Source organism: Fimicolochytrium jonesii (assembly GCF_025526975.1).
Source record: "Fimicolochytrium jonesii strain JEL569 chromosome Unknown EV422scaffold_7, whole genome shotgun sequence".
NCBI lineage: Eukaryota > Fungi > Chytridiomycota > Chytridiomycetes > Spizellomycetales > Powellomycetaceae > Fimicolochytrium > Fimicolochytrium jonesii.
In genome coordinates, this window is record NW_026515674.1 from 768,702 (window position 1) to 790,372 (window position 21,671).

The following is a 21,671-nucleotide window of genomic DNA, read 5'->3' on the forward strand; positions in this document are numbered from 1 at the left end:
TTTCGACGCCCGTCAAGGAGCGAATCCAAGCCTCCGATCACTAAACCCGAATCGGTATTAGGAGCAGAGAGCCGCCAACTATCTTGCTGGGCGTCCCAATCCGCCCATCGGAAGCGCACCATTCGCACACTCACTTCAATTGCCAGTTAGGAAGGCGAGCGTTCCAACAACTACAAAGAACAGTATTCTGGCGAAGCGACAACAGGCTTCCACGGCGGTATGAGACTCATAGCGTAGCATATCATGCTCTCAAAAGGAAGGACAGGAGGCTGAACCTTTCGTCCTTTTAGACGATAGAACTTGGAAGGCCGCCCATGTTGAAGCCCAATATCCTGTGCAATGTGCCTTTGAAAACCCGACAGACAGTTGTGGAGAAATTCTACAACGAGTTTCGGCGGTTGTACATGCCATTTTTGAGCAGAAAACCAAAGGTCGCGCATGAAGATGCCGTAAGGTACGTGACACTCACCCCATTCACGGCGTTCGATCAACTTCCTCATCCTTTCCCCTGCATCAGGCAGGAGAATCAGTTGATGATGAAGGCAACCGCCGCATCGTACACCCATGTGGCAATGTCTATCTTGAAGAGATTGAGAGCACGGCAACCAGCTACGTGTGACGAGGATGTTGGCATTGATGGAGAATATGTGCCTATCGCAGACAAGAAGCCAGTCGGTAGGTTCTTGTTTGCATGGGCCACAAACTCTGCGGCCTCTAGCTGATGATCCTGCCCTTCTGGTACAGGGGTTCCTCTAGCAGGGTTGGAAAAATTGATGGCATCAGAAGATCAACTCCGATTGATGGGATACCCGTTCCCAGCGGAGCAGCGGACAGAGACTCCGCCTGGGAACGGATCGAAAGGGGAGAACCTGGCGGATCCAGATCGGAAGAGATGCAGCCGATGTGGGAAGAACTTTGTACCTAAATGGCCATTGGAACATCTGGAATGGGAAGAGTGCAACTACCACTGGGGCTTCAAACGAGTTGTCGTTCAGTCAGGTATTACCGTCGCGACTTCGTACTTTACCAGTCGAACTTCATCTGAGATATCATGGTTTGCAGGAGTTAAGGAAGCCATTTGGTCGTGCTGTCAAAGCCCAGTGCACTTGCAGGGCGGTATGCGCTGACCCGTCCGCCGCTTCTCTTATATGCACAGCCCTAACCTCTGTCCTTGTCAGCCTGCACGAAAGGTCCCCATGTCTTTGCAGAAGACGACACGGCTCAACTGGATGCTCGGGTAAGCATAGACTTGCGCGGGTTCTCCCGCAGCTTCTCTATGCTCAAACATGATTTTCTTCCCTCGCAGATACCGTTTCAGACGCTTCCGGAAAACTCGCCAGATAGTAAGAAAGTGGTTGCTCTTGACTGCGAAATGGTGAGGAGAGTCGTTTTTCAATCTGTTCTGGAGCTGCCGCCTGACTTTCGCGGCCCGCTCTCAATAGTCGTATACCGTCGGGGGCATGGAGCTCACGCGCGTCACTGTGGTGGATTATGGTGGCGAATCTCTCCTGGATGAGCTCGTGCGGACAAAGTTTCCTGTTCTTGATCTGAACACCAAGTGGTCTGGAGTGACGAGCCTCGACGATGCGAAGTACGATTTGGCAGGGATTCAAGTGGAGTTGGGAAAGATCATGGACCGCAACACTATTATGATTGGGCATGGGTATGGTATTTTGGATTTGACACATCGCACGCGTGGTGGAATGAACTCCCTAAAATGTCCCGTCTCAACTCAGATTGGAGAACGATTTGAACGCTATGCGAGTACGTACGTGGTCTGTATGCATGGTCGTGGCCTCTTCCAGACAACTTAATGCTCTCGTGTCACATCTCCAGCTATACCACTCGAAGGTACGACTGTCGACCGCGTTCAGTTGTAGACCGCAGGTACAGACTCATCAGCGACCTGTCAACTTAGGTTATCGACACCGCTGCCTTATATCCCCATCCTGAGGGCTTGCCCAAGCGCCGTCCATTGCGGCTGGTAACGCAGAAGGTGCTAGGTCGGTTCATTCAGCAAGGCACGCAAGGTCACGACTCGAAGGAGGACGCAAAGGCCTGTATTGATATTGTCAAGAAATTTTTGGAAAAAGGTAAGTCACTTAGAGATTCGTTCCGTACTACCGCCCTTTTTGCTCATCAGTTCCTCACACAGGAAGCACATACTTGTAACACCTTCACGGAACACTCACTTGTACATACAACAATTATCGCTTAGACCCCATCAACACAGCACATTCACCCAAGCGGGATTGGCAGTAAATGGCGTATTCATTCATAACGTAGTTTCCTTTTCGTTTCTCGAGGCAAATTTTGGTGGAAATACAGAGGAGCGTAACCTGAGCCATGGTTGCTTTCCCTACATTGTTCCACGAGATACATACACGGAGAATAACCAAGGATCGGCGTACTAGATCTACGTTCTTGAGGCCTCGGCCTCGCTTCGATCTATGCCAGAGACTCCGTACATCTGTTAGGTGTGCAGCATATTTGTTGAATCGTTGGGATGAATGCATCTTTTTCTTGTTATAATCGAAGCCCCGGAGGACGTTCCGCATATTGCACTTCATCGCAGAAGGCCTGTTTCGTCAAGTTCGAACGTGTGAGCGTGGGTGCTGTCTAAGACGCCGAAAGTCCCAGGGGTCTAATAAAACGCTGTGAGTTGCAGAAAGACGTTCGATTGACAGTTCTGACAGCTCCTGTCGAGTGATGACTTCAACCGACTACGGTGTCGGCCAGCTCGCGCGAGAACTTGAACGGAATGTTCCAGCACCAGAGAACGTCGACTTGGAAAGCGATGTCCGTTTCGGCTTCCCATAGGACACAGGTCCTTGGCCTGTATCGTCAGCTTTTAAGGGTGAGTGTGCTATCTAGCGCCACTGGGACTGGTGCGTCCTAGCTGAGTAGCGAGGAGAAGCAGAATGCTGGGTTGAAGGCGCTACGTAGTTATCACGGAAGCACTTGGGGAAAGCCATTCGCAGGTTGCCCCCTCACCAAAGACTCCCACAGTTGCCTCCAAGTCCCTCCAAATCGTGGCTGAGGGCTCAAATGGCAGTCTCACCAACTTAATCTCCGCATCCCCATCCTCTAGACCGCACAACAACTCCCGACCCGCGAGCGACGAGATACAGTTCTGCGGCGGATACGCAGAGAGTTTCGGGACGCCAAGGGGGTACAACTGCTCGCCGGAGAACAGCAAACAGATGGCGTGGGAGCCACGGGTCCAAACGAGTCGGCGTCGATATCTCCCGCAGGGCCAGCCGCAAAGCCGGAGCTGCCAGGAGTGCGGGACACCCGAAATCCTTCAAATTCCTCACCAGCACCACCGCTCCCCGCAGAATTCCACATCTCCCTCGCCCAAACTCAGCTGGAAAACCTACGCATGCAGGTGTCACATTTACAACGTTTGGCGGCGAACGAGGAGCAGATGATTATACCGGTGGATATACACAATGTGGATCAGAACCATTGGGGGCGGTGGAAGCATCGGGGGAAGGGGTGGGGGAAGTGGGGTGGGAGGGTTCAGAAGCCGAGGGCGTGATGAGGGCCGATAGGAGAAAGGGGGTTGGACCGCGAGCGATTTGATAAGAATCATACTGGATTATCGCTGTTGGACTGCCGCCTGAAGCATTTCTCGAAAAGAACGCTCTCTTCTCCACTGAAGCGTAAACCCGCCATGAACCGCTCCGATGAGGGCGATCCCTGCCCATCCTCGCTAGGAAGCACTCCCACCTGCACAGAGAAGGCGCACGAGAGGGCCGGTAGCGTTTGAGTGTTGAGCTTGGGTGCAGCACCGCGATAGGGAATGGGAATGTGAATTAGCGCCCAAGCCGCATTGCCGAAGGAATTGGGAACCCGCGAATCAAGCTTGAGACAGCGAAAGGGAATCAATGATAGAATGGAAATGGCCCGCGCGGACTGATTCAGTGCCACGCCGAAATTGGAATGATGGTAGATATGCGAGGAATGGATGCGCCGAATGGGAGAAACCAGCTGACGGGAAGCAGGGATGTACTGTACGCTACGCCAAGGTCAGACGAGCACAATACAGGTCGAGAGGCGTACCAATCGAAGAGATAGAGAACAACGTGAACAGAGTCAGTGTCATTTCAAATTCTAAATACAATCTAGATACAGATACAGAGAGAAGTGTCTCGCCAATTCAAAAACGATGTCATGCCAAATGATCAGCTACGCCGTTCATCGTCCGGATTTACAGAAAAGGGGATGAGGTGTGCCTGCCACCCACATGACCTCCAAAAGATAAAATTGCTACCAACGTGCTGTCGGAGAGAACGCAAATGATATGTTCTTAACGGGGATCTACTGCTTCGGTGCAACATCGGAGTAAATGCTTTGAGTTGGCCTTGTGGGAACTCGTGCGAGATTCGCCTGCGCAACCGCTGGGGCGCCTGGTCCGGAAGGTCCCGCGGGGCTTGCGAAGGAGTCGTAACTGGCATATCCGTATGGGACGCCACTGGGCGGCGGTGGGGCTACCATTGACGGTGGTGAGCCATACGACGTGTTGGAGTATGACGTGTTGGAGTACGAGGGACCGGAGCCGGAAGCGTATGAGGGACCGGGCCTGGCAGCGTACACGGGCATCCCTGGGTAAGGAGGGTACTGTTGCCCGGGGCTGTATGGTTGTTGCCCGGAGCTGGACGGCTGTTGCATGGAATTATACGGTGGTCGAGGGTAGCTTCCGGTCGGTGCCCCGTAATTGTAAGGTGGGTTTGCTGAGCTTGATGCTTGGGGTATGGGAGCCGGTAGCTGTCTCGGATCACGGATGGGGCGTGGTGAGAATCGAGTGTCAACCATCGGTCCCTTTCCCTTCTCCATTCGATTTATGAGGACTCGAGGTACGCTGCCACCTAAGCAGACCAGGGGAAAGAAATACGGACCGCCGGACCGCTTCGACACGCCGGAAGCCCACAGGTCCGCATAAACGGCAGAGAGAACGACCGAGTCGTTCACTACGAGGTTCATTTCGTCTGAGGCTTGTTTCACGTGAACCTTGATGACGCGGAACTCTCTCTTCCCATTGTTTGCTTGAACGAATTCATTGGCAGAAGCGATAGCTTCTACATCGTGCTGTGCCCGCTGTTCAGGGAGTGACTCGAAGCGAGATTTCGGTCGGCTGAGGGTGCCAGCAGGCAGTGAGACATGGCGGTTGAGGGTGCTAGCAGTAGTACCTCTGCGATTCAGCGTCGCTGATCTATTGACATCAGGTGCTTTCTTGGTTCGACAGTTACAGATGCACAAGCACAAAAGAATCAGAATCGTAACCCCTGCGACGGCGAATATCCCGTACCAAAGCGCATTGTTTACGGTCGGCAGTGCGAATGGCGTGCCCTCTCCAACGGCACCGTTGGTACCCAGATCCGGGAGTTGAGCATCGGCGGCACCCATAAGGGCAACGATTGAGAGCGCTAGAGCTCGAGACATCGAGCCAGACGTAGCGAAGGCCGTTCGCATAACTGTGAGTAGCTGATCGTTGGTCCGGAAGGGTGGGAAAATGCCGGTTCTTATCTAGCGACGAGTGTATCTAGCGATATAGAAGCCTCCAGTAGCGGGTCACCTCCTTGCAGTCTTGCTACGAAAGCCGAGGAGTCGCTTTAGTGCTTGTCGGAATGCCGTTGCTTGAGATCTGCTGGTCTGTTGCCAAGAGGTGCTTTAGAAATGGCAGCCGGTCGGCCCCCTGTCGACAATACGGGCGAGCCTCCCTACCAAAACTATGCTATGCTCCCTAACAGTGGGAACGAACGGCAGTTCCTATATGTACAGTATGTCCGAAGGACAATTCCTTTGAATATAGTTGATGGCGTGGGAAAATGTAGCAATTCTCAGCGGCCTTGGGCCTCACAACACACTTTTGGTTGATGGCTGTGTTATCAACCGGCCTGCACAAATGATCATTGATTGATGCGGCTTTACGACGCCTTCTGCGGTGAGTACTACACGGGGCCGCCCGCGTATCATGTCCAGTTACTCACGCAGTAGTACGCACCCAACCCGCGGTCTCACGGAGGCTTGAACGATTAACTGTAATTTGCAAGCAAATTTGACTGTCATTTCAGCAGCGGGAATCCAAGTGGTGGAACAAATAAGAAACTGTTGAATTCCATATTCCCCTCGTCGACTTGAGACCTCTCACCACACTTTTCAGGTGGAAAGGCACTTATTCCCTCGCTATCAACTCTGCTGCAGAATCTCGTACAGAATCAACGACATCTGACCGGTGCCCAAATTGGGCCGCCTTCTTTCCATTAAAAAAAAGAATGACGCAAATGGATGAAAACAGACTCGGGCGGAACAGGCAGGGAAGATGAAACAGAAAACGAGGACAAAAAGGGAAAAGCAGAAAGCAACCGTCGTCTCTGGTGCTATAATGGGACCCCGTACGCCAATGGTCGAAGCGGGAATATTACACTAGTGACTACGGCGACCGAGAAATGGGATAGCAAGTGTGCGACTGACTGGTACAGTAAACGATCTGAAGACCCTGTGTACTTTCAGTCGCCGCCCACTAGTCACGACGGACGCGGCACTGGATCTCTGTAGGAGCAAGAGAGTAAGAAGGAAAAGGGGAGGGTGCGAGAGCATCAGAGGCGGTAATACAACACGCCCGAAGCAAGATCGAATAGCACGACTCACTTGCGGACTCGGATTTCCGAGACTCCTTGCTGAGCTAGCTTCTTCGACAAAGCCGTTGTCTAAGAATACCGCAAACGTGTTAGCCGCGCAAGCCCGGTCCAAGAGCTGCGGCATGACCTTGCCCACCTGAAGCATTCCAGGAAACAGCTTTGGACGATAAGACTCGAATGGTTTTGTTTGGATCATTGCTAGTTGCGGAGCACCTCCCATATAGGAATGTCCGACCATGTATGAACCAACGCCTTCATCATGTCGCCTAGATAGGTAGAATTCGCATCAGCTTCCGGATAACGCGTAGCGGTATCGGTCAAAAGGAACGGAACACATACCCGAAAGAGACATCAAGCAACTGGAAACGCAAGGTGAACATGCCGGGCAACCTGACCGACAAGTCCGCAAAGACGAACAACAGCTTCTTCTGGTTGTCGACGTCCCGTAACGGCCGACTGAGGTTCGTGAGGGATCCCACGAGATTCTGCGTAGCTGAACTATCGAGGCTTCGTTGTTTATGACTGTGCATGTTCTCGATGAGACTGGAGTCCTCCTGGCCGTCCTCGCTCCAGATCGAGGCGTGGCACACGAGGAAAGGTGCTTCGTTGACACTGCATTGTAAAAGAATGTGTGAGTTTCATTCTTCGGTATTGGGAAAGCGCGTACTCGGTAAAGTCGTGACGGGGTAGCCACCCCAAGTCCTGGACCGCTCATTGACAGCCTCCGACGTTACCATGTACATGGCACCGTCAATTGACACGGTCCAGCGACGGGCGAGTTGCTCACCTTTCAATGGCTGCTCCTGTCGCGTCCAAACAGACGAGCTCAAGAACGGGGCACTGCGTCGACGACAATCAGTAGGTTGCAAGGTAGGTTCGCTTTTGATTGTGTTTCCTTACCGGATCAATGGTTCGACGGTCTTTGTTGCCATATCCGCAGCAGCGCACCCGTGCTGGATGTTGCAGCATTCGAAGCTCATAGCTCGCCGCCCTGTAGTTGACATATGTGAGACGATGATGATGATGCTCAACACCGCAATCACCCGAGACAATGTGAAACGGGGTGATAACCTTTACCTTGGAACCTTCTCTTCAGGCTTGCCATCAACTTTACTCGTCGACTTGGACGCCACGCCGTCTTGGTCGCGCATGGGCCGTTTACCATCAGCTACACCAAGGTCATCCGTGCTTCCTGAGTTATCCGCGTTGTCCTGGTATTCTAGGCCGTCTCTGCCATCTACACCGTAGAGGCCATCTACTCCATCCGTCATCCGTACGTCAACATGGTCGGTTCCATCAATCCCATCTACTCCATCAAGTCCACCTACTACATCAATTCCAACAACATCATCGATGCTCGTGCCATCGATGCCGTCAGCTTGCTCTACACCATCGACCTCATCGGTATGACCAACATCGCCATCCTGCAAATCGCGCGGATCGGTCGACTTTGGAGCGCCGTCCCTTTCTGATGTCTGTGGCGTGTCATACGCTGCTCGGCCCGAACTGGATCCATCCAGTCCTTTTCCTGGGCTTGTTCGCATCTTCAATTTTTCAAAAGGGTGTTACCGCCACCAACGATTGGCCGAAGGTTCGTTCGGGAGGATGGTTCTTCTCCAGGACGTGATGATGAACGCTGTAAGTATGCCTCACGAATGACGATGCAGTAAGTACAGTATATGAGCCTAGGTATGCCATAGGATGCTCACCTTTCTTCGAGAGTACTCTCCCTCTGCTTCGACTCGAATGCTCTGATCCGAATGGGTCTACTAATTGCACCGACAGATTCGGATGAGTGTCCGTTATCAGATGATACTAGATACGCGAAGCGACTGTTACGATTGTCTTCCTGCCTTCCTTCTCTATCTACATTCGAAGCAACAGCTGCATGCACTAAGGCTACCAACATCCCATGTATCGCTATTCACTTGGTTTTGTTTGCTACTTACACGTCTCGCGTTGGTCTCGGGTCCTACCCTCCTTCTACGTTGAGTCTGGAAGAGAAGCGAAACGACACAGGGTTAGGGAGAGACATTATGGAATATCGCAACGCGCTGTATCGACGCTAGGTGTCGAGGCGACGTCCAAAGAGTGACAGCATGCTGTATGCGGCGAGCAAAAAGGAGTTTCACACTTACCAACCCCAGGGTCCAGGCGACCAAAGTCGAAGACTGTGTCCTAACCACACGCGAGGGTGGGTCTTTTATCGACCCGCAGACGTCCTGAAGCGGTGCCTTCTTGATACGACAGCCGCAAGGTAGAGCCGCCGTCCCTAGACTTGACCGACGTACCAAGCTTTGCTCGAAAAGGCGGTTTAGAGACAGCAATAATATATAGTAGTGGGACCTTTCCCGCCGGCCGCCTGCCCTGTACGCCGAAACCTTCTCTACCGCCTTATGCTCGCGCCAGCCAGAGGGCCGCCGACAGGTACTCCAGCCGGCTGCTGTCGCTGTCGCTGGTAGGTGGGTATGTGCGCCTGAAGAGAGAGAGAGACACTGGCGTTGGCGGTGAGGGTCCTTTTGTTGTTGCGCTCCCCCGAAAAACGAAACCGGGCGAGAGAGTGCATACCCCCGGGTCTGGGAAGCGAGAGGCGTTTTCTTTGATTATGCCTGATGGTGCCAGAAGCCAACGGCCCCGAACGCTGCATGACTCGCATTCTCCACTAGGAAGTGACTCAAACCCAACCAGTCGGATAATAGGATTGTAAGCTTGTCAAGTGCCCTCGGATTCAGGGAATCCGCAAACCGGATGGAGTGAGAGAAACAAAGCCAGGCTTGGGGCTGACGGTAAAATGCCCCGCGAGACCGAACGCCCGGTTGTGGTGACGTAAGCATAGGTCCGGTAGGATGGGAGTCATAGTCAGTCACTTGGCTCGGTTCAGGCATAGCTTGGCTCGGCGTTCGGTCAGATACGATATGGGACAAAAAGGAAGTAATCAATTTCTAGAACACATCTATACTCTGTATCAAACCAGCACTGAAGCATATACTGTAGATGGATTGATTCAGTTTCAATGTCGATGACAGGGAATATGCAAATAGGCGATACCGCCACCGCATGTTTTGAGGACTCTGAATGGACCGGAGGTTGGTATGCGACCGCAGGGACACACCGGAGGAACCTGCAACATGATGAAGGTCTAAATTCTGCAGGCTATAAATATGATCAATATGCGAATAGAAATACAACGAACGAAGAATTGGCATATTAGATATGTGGTGTTCGATCACACCTTCCAGTAGGTCCTTTGTGGATCGCAAGCATCATGAACGGGTGCAGCAATGGTATATGATGTGATCAATAAGACTAACACTGAATGCATCGACGTTCTTTTTCTACACCTCTCTCTCTCTCAAGGCTCATGAATCTATCGTAAATTATCAAATAACTTCCCTAACGCCCCGAACCTGTCCTTCTTCTTCCGCGCAGTCTCCGCTTGCTGCCCCTCATGAAACAGCCGCGAGAGGTTGGGCGTCGATACAGATGAAAACTGGGTCCGGAAGAAGCCACTACTACTGCCTTTGCTAATGGACCCACTGATGCTCCCGCCCATATCTTCGTGGTTCGACTCGCTCGAACGGCGCCCACCGCGCGGTGTCGACGGAGAGGTTGAGCCGCTATGGATGGATGGGAACTCGTATGGTGGAGATGAGGCCGATGGAAGGTTCGTGTTCAGTTGAGACATCGGAGGTGTGGTTGCACTTCGGATGGTCGTTCCATCTCCGCCAGAATTGTATGAGGAATGTGATGACATGCTATGAACTTGTTCTCGCTTGAAAGTGCTCGTCAGTAAAGAGACCGTTGATGCTGAGTGTCGGAGTGCGCCTGAAGATCGTCGGCGGAGCATGGGCGGCGTCACTTTGAGTCGACCTGCTCCAGATCCGTTGCGGATCAGGAGACTTGGCAGGTCGATGGCAAGAGGCGTTGCTACGATGGTGGGCAGACTCGGCGTACTGCCTGCTGCCGTTGGAGCTTCGTTTGGTTGTGCAGTAGACGTCGCTGGAGTCGGACGTAAGGTGGACAGGCCTAGTCTGGTGATGTCGTCAGCGTAGTTTTTGTTGAATACTAAACGTATGAAAGGAGTGTGAGCAATAAAACTTTCGAAGAGAGATGGGAAAGGAAAGCCAAAACTCACATCCGATGAGCTCTTCGTGCAGCGGCCTCATGGGCTTGGGAACGACGATGTCGTGCACCATCAAACAACGATGTATCGCTTCGACCTGCATTGATGAGATGAGTGACCAGTCCATATCGTGGCATAACTTGAAGGCAAAGGGAATCCAGCGCTTTACCTGTTCTTCAATCGCGCGTTCCAGAAGATTGACCAAAATGTCCTTTCCTTGATCCTCCGCTTGGGCTCTGTACTCTCTACTCAAGAATGCTCGTTTGTACATCGGAACTCCACCATTCACAGGTGCGTCAACTGCCCCGTTCAGAGCCATAGTAAATGGGTTGACGCTGGGTATCTCAACACTGTTACGAGGCTGCACCAGAGCCGCAGCTGACAGGCTGCTACCGCCATTCTGTCCCAGACTCCCTTCTCCTGCACTCCGTGCTGCCACATAAGCACGCCGCGGCCCGAGATCGGAACTGTGTCGTAGCGGCTTCGACCCTACAGCGCCAGCGAAGGGAGCATATCGCTTCTCCAACTCGAGCAGCTGCCGTGTCTTGCCTCGCACGGCAATGACTGCGTTCTCGATGGGCGACAGCTCGAAGATTTCGACACGTACAACGGGGTTGCGGCGACTGAGGAACGGGAACCTATCCTGCGTAACGAGGACAATCTTCTCCGTCCACAGTTCGAGGAATTCGCGGGCAGGGTCGCCAGGTGGTAGCGATGTCGATTCGTCGCTCAGGACTTTGCGTACCGGACGTGCAAAGGAGAACATGCCCACCTCATTGGACTCGTAGTACCCGCGAACTCGTTCGTCCACTTTTTCAAGCGCAACGGACGTCGTCGGCCCTCGTTGTAAGTCGGCGCCGCCACGGTATAGATTCAGATCGGGCTCCACAAGCGCGAGATTATTGTGATCGTCATCGCGTTCTTCGAAACTCGGCTTGGAGGAAATCTCATCATCGTCGGGATGTTTCTTCGCTTGCTCCCACTGGATGGCGCCTAGCGGTCCGCTGTTCTTTACAACTTGCCAATGCCGCACATCCACAACGGGCTTGACGGCCGTCACTTGCAACCATATGCCTTCGCCTTCCGTTACTTCCACAGGCGGCGGGTAAGCGTTGCTTCGGGCGAGCTTGGCGCCGACATATTTCTGAAGGATCCGATCGCAGAAGGCGCCTAGTTTCTCCCAATCGCCTCCTCGATAGATGTACTGCCTGTTTCTGAGCGAGGGTGGACATCCGACACCGTAAAAACCAACTCGGTAGTATTCCGGTTGCGACCTGGCGGTACCCGTAATACCGGCATACAAGTCAGCTTGACGATGGAGGATATCCGACAGCTTGGTGAACGAGAACGCGTTCCTCTCGTACTCTTTAGACAGTTCCCTACACAGCTCGATAGCACGCTCCCATGCCTGCCCATTCTCGAGCAGCTCCATGCATCGGAGGTAGATCGCTTCCTTCCTTTCGAACTCCGTCTGCCATTCAGGGAAGCCGTACGCCGGTTCGGGCTCGAGAGTCGCCTCGCTACGCCACTCGAACAAGTCACCGTGGAGCTTGAGCGCCAAAGCCGCCTCGACAGGGTTGTTGTTCTCTAGCTGCATATCTACCAGCTTCTGCACGTACTCCACATATGTGCCCGTTCGTCCTGTGGAGCGTAGGAAGCGGAGGATGTTCAGCAATGCTTCAGCTCTTTCGTCGTCGTGCTGTTCGCCTGCGGGCAAATCCCTGATCTGAAGCGAGAGTTCCAGGAACTTGTCCAGACATCTCAAAAACGATCGACCCTGGTCCGTCAGCTCCCGGTCGTGCATCCCATCACCTTCTGTCAGCATCGACCTCGTCTCGAACCGCCTCTCGAGCGCATCAATGATGAAGCTACGGTAAGCGTCGTCGCCGAGTTTATCTTGCGTCACCATCATATGCAAGCGCTCAATGCATTCCAGTTCCACCCTGCCAAAGTGACCAACTTGTTCGAATTCCGGTTCGATCGTGTTGAATAGCAGCTCGACAGCGGCACTCCGTAGGACAGGATGCGGGGATGCCGTCAAATGCAAGAACGGGCCCACCAGAGACGGAATAAACCCAGCTTGCAGCGCTTTGCCGCGAGCAGTCGACCCCAGATGCTCCCACATGGTCCGCAACATCTCTCCTCCTTCTCCACGAACATCTGCCCCAAGTCGATGTGCGACACGAGCACGCTGAGGACCGAACCGCTCGTTCTGTAACCACTGCGAGTTCAGCAGCTGCAGCAACAGATGGAAATATCTGTCCCACAACCGATGCAGGAGCGCTTGCGTCCCAGACCCGTCAGATCGCGTGCTCGGCCCTCCATTGTTGAACGCCGTCCCGTGGGGCGTGACGCCAGTCTGGAAGCTTCGAGCACTGCTACGATAATCCATATTCGACACATCGCTTTCCGCAACACTGAAAACAACGCTGAGCCTGTTCCCGACCCCGTTCTCGTCGTCGTCTCGAGAATCAAGGAATTCGCCGCGGAGCAGCTCGCTGACAGGCCGAAGCATCCGCAGCGCAACTCGATGGGTGATCATGTTCATTCCCACCCAGAACGGCGAGAAGGGCTCTTCCGAAATCATGTCGCCGAAGACTTCGCAGAGCAGTGATACAAAGCGCACGGTTTCCCGAGGTCCATTCTCAGCATAATACCGTAATAAATATGATTGCAGTTGCTCGTCTTTGAGGAGATGGACGATGGAGAGGATGATGGCGGCCAGGTATGCCAGATCGGTCGAACGAGGCAAGATCTTGTCTTTGTTCTGCCCTCCAAGGGTAGATCGGTTGGCTGGCCTGTCTCTGCGTCGAAGCCGGCCTTCGATCCCCATCGAGCCGTCCAAATCTGACGTCAGAACGCGATAGATTTCCAGCAGACCCATGAGTAACTCTGCAATGGCATTTATCGCGGCACTGTGTTCCTCCAGACTTCCTGCTGGAGAAGCCGGCTCCGCCCGCAACTCCTTGTCCCGCTTCTCCGTTATCCGCTGAAGCCTATCGACCAATTCGCCGGTGATATCACAGCAAAGCTTAAGATTCTCCTGCTGTCCTTTCGCCGCGACACTTCCAGGCGCCTCGTTCTCGGTCCGCTGATGCGATAAAACCCACTCTTTGCCCCATTCCGTCACCCATCTCGTAGCGCAGTTCGTCAGGATCCCTCTGGTCCTCGCGTCCGCGAACAAGGACCCCTTGACCAGGTCTCGAATGAGGATCAGCTTGTATCCCGTCAGCTTCGTCCGGTTGCCACGCACGCTATCGACGAACCATGCGGCCTTGTTGACTAGCTGCATAGGAGTGAAGATGCGCTGCAGCTCAGGCAGAACGCTCGAAAAGTACTGAAGCATCAGCGTTTGGGATCCAATGACGTGTTCTGGCGCCGTGACGGTCATCATCTCGTTAATTGATGAGAACAAGGAGTCCAGGCTATGAAGAAAGGTGACTGTAGGATTGATAAGCGTCTCGGAAGATTTTCCTGGCGCATCTGATACGGACCCATCGTCCAGGATATCGGAACCGTCTGGCTGAGCGCCGTCCTCGTCCACCGCCTCTTCCCCACTCAGTTGGTCACTCCGGATTGCGAATTTGAGAAGATACTTCCAGACTTTGATCGTAGTCCTGAGCTTCTTGCCTTTTCGGATATCGGCGGGATCTTTCACCAGGTTCTGAAGGTTGTGCATGATGACATTGCACGCCCTCTTGCTCCTAAACCGTCGGACGATGAATTTCTCAATCGTCGGCCGGTGATTTGCAAATCGCTTATCCATGACGATTCCGAATGTAAAGACGAGTGCGTCAAATATCTGTGCATCGGTAGGCGTAGGCTCCGTCAGCGCTTCGCTGTCCATCATCCTGAAAAGCGCGTCCAAAATCTTCGGAAGGAATTTGATAATCTCCAACTCGCCGAGAAGAAGGTACTCCGACAAGATGCTCTCGATGTTGGTCTTCCTCGCGGTGTCCCCCGATTGCCACGTCAAAAGTTTATGCAAGCCTTCGTTCTGTGTGAGCCGCGTTGAGCATAGTCTGGTCCGGATGACACATGAATCTTTCAACCCTGCCAATCTCGACATGGCTTCGGCTCCTGAACCGTACGCATCGGTCTTTGATAATGACGCCTGGAGTGTACCCGATGCGGCCGGATACTGAAGATACACGGCTGGAGAAGTAAATCGCTTGTCGTATTTGTAAAGCGCCAGAGAGTGCGAGGAATCGTTGACCACCGTCTGCCCATTCCGAACAAGTGGAAGGAACCCAAAGGCAAAGTTACGTTCCTGCCGTTCCTTCTCACCACCTTTATCATTTGAAGAGCAGTGCCTGAAGGTAAGGAACAGATGCGCAGTTTTGAAGATTTCCGGAGCCAGATCGAGTCGAACGGTTTCTGACCACCGTGGGCTGGTGTTGTGATAGTACACCAACGAATCGTATATTCCTTCCGAGTCTCCGGTCCCACTGCTAAGACATCCCTCCACAAAATCGCCACCTGGCAGTCTGACTTGTAAGGTGACCTGTACATTTCGCACCGTAGGCTTCCGGCTCGTGGAGAAATCACCGGTGACAAGTGTGATATACATGCTATTCCTTTTGTCGCCAGGAACTATCACATCCGAAAAGCCGCTCCGTGGTGTTATCATTGCGTCAGTGAGGAATGGCGACTCGGCAGCCTGTAAGGCAGAGAGCTCGCTCTGCAGCAGGTTCAAAGAAATCGTCAGCGCTTCTCCTCGCGGGAACACGTCGTAACCTCCTGATTTGCTGATGATGTTTTCGTAGAGCGTCGAGAAGCTGCTTTCGGATGTGGGTGCGTAGATTCGCATGGATATCTCCTTCGATCGCTCGGAAGCCAACTTGATCCAGTCGCCTATTCGAATAACACTCCAGCCAAGCGGCCTGCGGTACGGTGTCAAAACGCCGCCTTGCGCAGCGACCAGACTCGGAAGGTCTATCGATGAAGAGGAGCTGCCCAACGACCCTATCCCCGAATTCGAACCGTGGGCTTTGTCTGCACGCTCTGTGTCTCTCTCCGACATTGTCATTTTGCCCACGCGGACTAAGCGGCAAAGTAGGAACACGTTGACATTGACATCTCGATGCGGGATATCCGCAAAGATCGTTTTGAGCTTCCCATTCCTCACATGCTTCGAAACCGGGATGCCGAAACTGTTGAGATGAACGACATATTCTTCCGACAGCATCCGCTTCTCGGTATGGTGGTATAATGAGAACCGGAGTTCAACAAACTCGCCGACCAGACAAAAGGAGCCCGATGCTGACCGTAGCTCGAAGAAGATGCAGGTGAAGCGCGAAATGACCTCCTCAACATCGGCATATTGTGGAATGCTGTTCGCGGCGGATACATCGGAAGACTCATCGCGATTTTTGTCATGCAGGCGCTTCTGGGCGTGAAGCATATGCATGCGGTATATATGCACAATTGTAGTGTTGCGTTCCGAGAGGATGTGACCCTTCTCAGGGTGTCTTATGACGAGATCAGAGCCCTGTAATGAGTTTCCTTCCTCCATGACAGCAATAAGCCGCTTCTTAAAGACGGCCAATTCTGATGGATCCAGAGTTTGTGAGAGCAATGTGCGGCGACCTTGTGAGAGGACATGGAACAGTTTGTGAACTCTTTTGAAGACGTCGTACTGATGCGATTCCAATAGGGCGGTCAGCGAAGCACCCCAGTCCCGTAGGACTGCCGCGATTTCGTCCACCAGAATCTCCTTGTGACCAGCACTCGTATCATAATCCGGGCGGACGGCAGCGGGGATGGGATGTAGCACTCTCCGTGCGCCAACAGCAAACCCTGGTGCATATGACATAGGCCGAGCACTCCCCTCCATTCCCTGAATCGAAGAACCCGGCGATACGTGCGGCATAGGAGCCGTCGCCGTCCTCTGCAGTAGTGGTCGTCCGAAGGCGTCAAAGCCAACCTGGGCGGCTATCGCACTCGGAATGGCTGACGCGACAGCATTGCTGTTAGTATCGTCCGAGGAATCACTTTCAGAGGTAGCCTTTTTGGCTCTGAGGGCTCTCGAATAGATGTGACTAGCAGGGAATACGCCGAGGTAGGTGCCAGCCTCCCTCGATAAAGTCGGAAAGACATAACCACGCAGCCAGCCGTCACAGCGCTCTAAGATGTGAACAGCATCCCCAAGCTCCAAAGGAACAAGCTCCTCTAGTGTCACTGTACTCGTGCTAGTCGTTGGTATAGATGCGGTCGACGATGCCGTGCCGATAGATAAAGTGGGTTTAGTGAATTGCTGCGTGGGAATGAAAGGGCATACTGCGACGCCGTGCGTTCCTTTCGGTAGAGGCTGCCATCCCGTCGCAGATGGATGTTCCGAGTTTGCCATCACGTGCAGCTATAGGGTGATCCTCCGTGCAGTGGCAATACGTCAGTTGCCCAGAAACGGCGGGGGAACGTGGAAATCTCGGGTCCTCTGCGGGAAATGGGGCGCGCGTGTGAAGAGGGTCCAGAGGTTAACTTGAGAAAGCGAGCTGTCTAGCGCGATAATAGTTATGGGCCTTGACATGCGGATTGCTGAGCTTGATGCCTCGCACTTTGCCAGATGTCGGATCCGCACTCCCACAAAGAATTAAGCTTGCGAGTATATAGTCTGCCGACGAGAGCATGCGCTTTGACAATTGAACCCTTTGTGGCCTTCTCGCTCGAGGCTCGTCGAGTCTGGAATTGACTCATTTGAGCGTTGAGAGCCTTATCACTTACCACTTACTTGAATATTATTCTATGTCTCCCGCCGGAACCCATGCATGCATGACTCACATCCGGCTCCTTCCCACAGTCCAGGTTCTCGGACACACCCTTGAACCCCATGACGCAACCGGACACGCCTGTGGCTCTGTTCGGACACTGCGCCCCCACGGGAGCGACTAAAGGCCTTCTCGCACTTGTCTCGCTTCCTTCGCGCAAGGAGATACCGTACTGTACAGATGATACTGTGCATATCGAACTTATGCCCTCTCTTGCTGTTCCCACGGCGGCTCCTCCTTATTATTCTCGCACGACCGTCCTCGTCTGAAAGCACTATTACGCCGGAAAAAAGCTTTCACTTTCCGGGCACTTTCCCACCGTCAAAACGCGGAGTCCCTTACCGTCTCTCACAAGCAGTCGGTAGTTACAATGGTAAACCACAGCGAAGGCGACGGTGCGCAAACGGGCTCTGCGTCGGCCATAACCGTCGCCGTTCGCGTGCGGCCTTTCTCTGCCCTGCCAGCAGGTAGTGGGAGGGCGCGATCTCCGTCTGCCTCTTCACTTCTCCAAGTGCCCACCGAAGCCGAACCATCATCCTCCTCTGTCAGAAAGATTGTGAATGTCATTGACGAGCAGGTTCTTGTCTTCGGTCAGTGAGGCTCCTTCTAGCGGTACGGCTTCACGCTGCCAAGGCTCACAACGCTGAACTCTCCTATGTTTAGACCCTGCTGACGCGAGTTTCCGCAAACGGCGGCGAACCTACGTTCACGGCGCCCACCGCAACAAAGAAGTTCAGTACGCCTTCGATCGGGTTTTCGGCGAGTCTGCGAGCCAGGACGATGTCTACAAAGGAACTGCAAAACCGTTGATCGATGGCGTCCTGGACGGTTACAACTCTACGGTTTTCGCTTACGGCGCAACAGGATGTGGGAAAACCCATACTATCACCGGCACACCTGAGGATCCTGGTATCATCTTCTTGACTATGCGAGAGTTGTTTGCTCGGATTGATGAGGCATCCACTCAGTTGCATATTGAAACCAGCGTTTCATACCTGGAGGTCTACAATGAGGCCATAAAAGACTTGCTGAAGCCGACATCCACCGAGTCGCTGGACCTGCGAGAGGATGACAGCAATAGCAGAGTTGTGGTGGCGGGCTTGAGCGAGCACAAGCCAAGAGACGTCGACCACGTGATGGATTTGATGATAACAGGAAACAACAACAGAACGAAGGCCCCGACGGAAGCCAATGCTGTGAGCTCGAGGAGCCACGCGGTCCTGCAAATACATGTCCGTTTAAAGGACAAAGCGGCCGGGATAAACAGTACCATTAAAACCGCGACTTTAAGCATCATCGATCTGGCTGGGAGCGAGGTACGATTCGATTCTCATGGACGACCGGAAGATTGAGCGAGACACGGAACTATTTTGCCCTTTGCAGCGTGCATCAGTTACCAAGAATTCAGGACAGCGGTTATTGGAGGGAGCAAATATCAACAGGTACGTTCCTTTCCACGCAAATGATCATCAGACGAGACGACCTCATTCAGCATTCACTGCGATTCCAGATCTCTTTTGGCCCTGGGAAACTGCATAAACGCATTATGCAGCGACCGTCCGAACCACATTCCATATCGGTAGGCTTGGCGGCTGATTCCCTGTCCTATCCCGTCCCGTAAGCCATACTGATTATCCTCAATCCCAGAGATTCGAAATTAACGCGACTGCTCAAATACTCACTGGGAGGAAACTGCCGCGTTGTGATGATTGCTGCGATCAGCGCATCCAGTGTGCATTATGAAGATACCCATAACACCCTCAAGTACGCCAATCGCGCAAAAAATATCAAAACGAAAGTTGAGCAGAACACCATTGATGTGGCCGCCCACATGGCGCAGTACCCGAAAATTATTAGCGAACTGCAGGCGGAAGTTCAAGACTTGCGGGATCAACTACTCGGACGGCAGGAGCAGGACTTACTGCATGAGAAACTTGGAGGCAGGCAACCGGTGAGCGTGCCAATTGTCGTAGCGGAACAGACGTCGAGCGCGGACACCGGCATGAGAGCGGACGCCTTCGAAATGCTTCTAGCCAAAGTGCGGAAGATATTCTCAAAGCTGGAATCGAAAGAAGACGAAAAAGCCGATGGGCTTGCCGAGGTCGATAAGAATGAGCGAAGATTAGGGATGCTGAGGGCCACTATGGCAGCACTCATTAGTCAAGATGCGAGTGCCTCATCGACAGGGCACGCGGCAAACATACTCCCGTACGCCGAAACACTACGCAACATGATCGAAGCAATCCATAGCGCCAACGTCTCCTTGAGACATAACGCCAACCAAGCGCGAATAGGTATCCTTGGTTACAACGAAGAGATCAACAAGATGGCAGCAGATACGAGCTCCCGTCCGCGGAAGCGACTGGCTCCATCACAGCGTGAACGCCTACGAGTGGAGATTCAGTTGCTCAAACTGGCCTCGCAGAATCGATCGCTGGCGCGACAGGTCGAGACGTGCCAACGGGCTCTGGAAGCTGAAGCTGACGCTTTCCAGAAGTGTTTGACGAAGATGGGAGAGTGTTTGAGAGAACTGCAGAGTGTGACCGGACGTGCAAGGGACGAGGATTTGTTGGGCGAGGAGGTCGTTACGCTCGTCGAAGCAACGATGCAAAAACTTTCTGTGTCGCTCCTGCCCATTGAAGTCGAGAGTCATTTCAAGGAAGGATACGAACAAAAGAGTTTGGATGTCGTGGAGGTGAATTGGGACTCCTGCTCCGAGGCATCCGACTTTTCCGACATGTCGACTATATCCCAAAGCGATGGAAATGAGAGTGATGGTGGCGATGGGGGGTGGGCAGGAGGAGATATCCTTACAAGCGATCTTCTGGCCACGCATCTAGGCGGGAAAGCTCCGCCGAGCAACGAGATTGCGATTGCCGCGGAGCCAGGAGATACCTTGTCACCTCCACGGCACGGAGGCACACCTGAGCCGTGCTCGCCCGTGGACGAACCCGCATCGCCCGCCACAGCGTGTCCAAACACCGCCATCAAAGTTACACGACCATCCAAAGTCACTTTCCAGGAAGATAGGTTGGGAACGCCAACTAGATCGCCGGAGCAGCGGCCGGCTTCCAGATCACCATCATCGCCCATCCCTGTTCCTGGCAGCCAGACGTACAAACGACAGGCAAGCCCACGAGCAGACTCACCCTCCAAAAAGGCCCGATCGGACGAAGAACGGGAGGTAGACGCGGACGCGACGCCCATGCCGAATAGAGCATCCACCATGCGGAAGGGCATGGAAGGCGTGCGGCCCCCTCGCGCACCTGATTTCGGGGCCGGCTGCGCAATTCAATCTCCTTCGAAAGCAACCCAGACAGAGGCCATTGAGGAAGCAGATGCAAAGCCGCTGCGACGATCGCAACGCCGCGTGGCTAGACAGTCGTTGCTACCCGTGATGTCGAAACTCATTGGAGAGGATGTGCAGCGCAGACAGAGTGCGTTGCCGAGACGGACGGCGTTAGGCCCCGATAATATTACTCCGCGCGGTTCGCTTTCTTCTGCGCCTGGTTTCCGACCGTCAAGACTTTCCAGTGCGGGTGTTGGGGCTTTGGATAAGAATGCAGGAGGCAAGGACGAATTTACATCCCGCGGAAAGCCAACAAAGACCTACGCGACACGCCGACGAAGCGTCGCTGTCTCCCCACGCACGATCCAGAGAGTCGAGGAAGAAGATTCCGACCACGAAGACGAGAACGTCACCACGAAAGCAAACAGCAGACGAAACGCCCTCACAACAACCACCGACACTTCTCGACACGCTAGCAGCACAACCAAAAGCAGCATCAGCACCCTCGCGTCACGCCGCAGAACTATGGCTCTATCCCGTCCGGTTGCGGAAGACGATGATGGTGCCGTGGGTAGGAAACGGCGAGCGAGTGTGATTCCGGCTGCTACGCCTTTGAGTGGTGCTGGTGTGGGGGCGAAATCGACGGTTAGGAGGTCGTTGAGGGTGGCGTCGGCGTCGTTAGGGACAGGGGTGGTTGGGGGTGGGGAGGAAACGCCGGGTGGGAAGCCGAAATGGAAATGAGACGAGGGCTGTGCGTGACCGTATTCGCTCTGGCGGTAGATCGTGGTGGTAGCTGATTGAGTGAAGACACTTGGGTGTGGAACATTGTCCGATGTACTTTGGAGATT

At 53.5% G+C, this 21,671-nt stretch overlaps 5 protein-coding genes across 5 annotated transcripts; 2 read left to right on the forward strand and 3 right to left on the reverse strand.

The window, feature by feature from the left end:
• The first annotated feature begins 377 nt into the window (after positions 1–377).
• EV422DRAFT_408032 (uncharacterized protein) lies at positions 378–2,548 on the forward strand. Its single transcript, XM_053067003.1, has 10 exons — positions 378–454; positions 531–675; positions 745–999; positions 1,063–1,116; positions 1,179–1,237; positions 1,307–1,375; positions 1,443–1,663; positions 1,737–1,851; positions 1,919–2,093; positions 2,160–2,548. The coding sequence occupies exons 2-10, from the start codon at positions 534–536 to the stop codon at positions 2,216–2,218; spliced, it is 1,149 nt and encodes a 382-aa protein (XP_052926944.1). The 5' UTR covers positions 378–454; positions 531–533; the 3' UTR covers positions 2,219–2,548.
• Positions 2,549–4,107: 1,559 nt separating this feature from the next.
• Positions 4,108–5,915, reverse strand: EV422DRAFT_524828 (uncharacterized protein). The gene is made up of 2 exons (XM_053070007.1): positions 5,728–5,915; positions 4,108–5,655 (listed from the first exon to the last, which is right to left on the reverse strand). The coding sequence occupies exon 2, from the start codon at positions 5,473–5,475 to the stop codon at positions 4,324–4,326; it is 1,152 nt and encodes a 383-aa protein (XP_052926945.1). The 5' UTR covers positions 5,476–5,655; positions 5,728–5,915; the 3' UTR covers positions 4,108–4,323.
• A 514-nt stretch (positions 5,916–6,429) lies between these two features.
• EV422DRAFT_408152 (velvet factor) lies at positions 6,430–8,115 on the reverse strand. Its single transcript, XM_053067004.1, has 8 exons — positions 7,973–8,115; positions 7,722–7,899; positions 7,545–7,635; positions 7,432–7,484; positions 6,984–7,256; positions 6,781–6,910; positions 6,655–6,713; positions 6,430–6,555 (listed from the first exon to the last, which is right to left on the reverse strand). Exons 2-8 carry the CDS (start codon positions 7,793–7,795, stop codon positions 6,531–6,533), a joined length of 705 nt encoding a protein of 234 aa, XP_052926946.1. The 5' UTR covers positions 7,796–7,899; positions 7,973–8,115; the 3' UTR covers positions 6,430–6,530.
• A 1,673-nt stretch (positions 8,116–9,788) lies between these two features.
• Positions 9,789–17,399, reverse strand: EV422DRAFT_524834 (uncharacterized protein). Its single transcript, XM_053070008.1, has 3 exons — positions 10,937–17,399; positions 10,780–10,864; positions 9,789–10,709 (listed from the first exon to the last, which is right to left on the reverse strand). The coding sequence occupies exons 1-3, from the start codon at positions 17,114–17,116 to the stop codon at positions 10,012–10,014; spliced, it is 6,963 nt and encodes a 2,320-aa protein (XP_052926947.1). The 5' UTR covers positions 17,117–17,399; the 3' UTR covers positions 9,789–10,011.
• A 505-nt stretch (positions 17,400–17,904) lies between these two features.
• EV422DRAFT_550392 (P-loop containing nucleoside triphosphate hydrolase protein) lies at positions 17,905–19,660 on the forward strand (the record flags this gene model as incomplete). The annotated part of the gene is made up of 6 exons (XM_053071765.1): positions 17,905–18,124; positions 18,198–18,850; positions 18,918–18,976; positions 19,045–19,113; positions 19,182–19,485; positions 19,568–19,660. The coding sequence occupies 6 exons, from the start codon at positions 17,905–17,907 to the stop codon at positions 19,658–19,660; spliced, it is 1,398 nt and encodes a 465-aa protein (XP_052926948.1).
• Positions 19,661–21,671: the final 2,011 nt, after the last annotated feature.

Excerpts from the sequence above, each read along its gene's own strand:
- EV422DRAFT_408152 (XM_053067004.1), bottom strand. The coding sequence starts at position 7,795 with ATGCGCGACCAAGACGGCGTGGCGTCCAAGTCGACGAGTAAAGTTGAT. Across the intron at positions 7,485-7,544 it reads ACCGTCGAACCATTGATCCG|TGCCCCGTTCTTGAGCTCGT; the intron begins GTAAGGAAACAC and ends TCGTCGACGCAG. Across the intron at positions 6,714-6,780 it reads TGTTTCCTGGAATGCTTCAG|ACAACGGCTTTGTCGAAGAA; the intron begins GTGGGCAAGGTC and ends CGGTATTCTTAG.
- EV422DRAFT_408032 (XM_053067003.1), top strand. The coding sequence starts at position 534 with ATGATGAAGGCAACCGCCGCATCGTACACCCATGTGGCAATGTCTATC. Across the intron at positions 1,238-1,306 it reads CGGCTCAACTGGATGCTCGG|ATACCGTTTCAGACGCTTCC; the intron begins GTAAGCATAGAC and ends CTTCCCTCGCAG. Across the intron at positions 2,094-2,159 it reads CAAGAAATTTTTGGAAAAAG|CACATACTTGTAACACCTTC; the intron begins GTAAGTCACTTA and ends TCACACAGGAAG.
- EV422DRAFT_524828 (XM_053070007.1), bottom strand. The coding sequence starts at position 5,475 with ATGCGAACGGCCTTCGCTACGTCTGGCTCGATGTCTCGAGCTCTAGCG.
- EV422DRAFT_524834 (XM_053070008.1), bottom strand. The coding sequence starts at position 17,116 with ATGGCAAACTCGGAACATCCATCTGCGACGGGATGGCAGCCTCTACCG. Across the intron at positions 10,865-10,936 it reads AACGCGCGATTGAAGAACAG|GTCGAAGCGATACATCGTTG; the intron begins GTAAAGCGCTGG and ends TCATCAATGCAG. Across the intron at positions 10,710-10,779 it reads GCACGAAGAGCTCATCGGAT|TATTCAACAAAAACTACGCT; the intron begins GTGAGTTTTGGC and ends TCATACGTTTAG.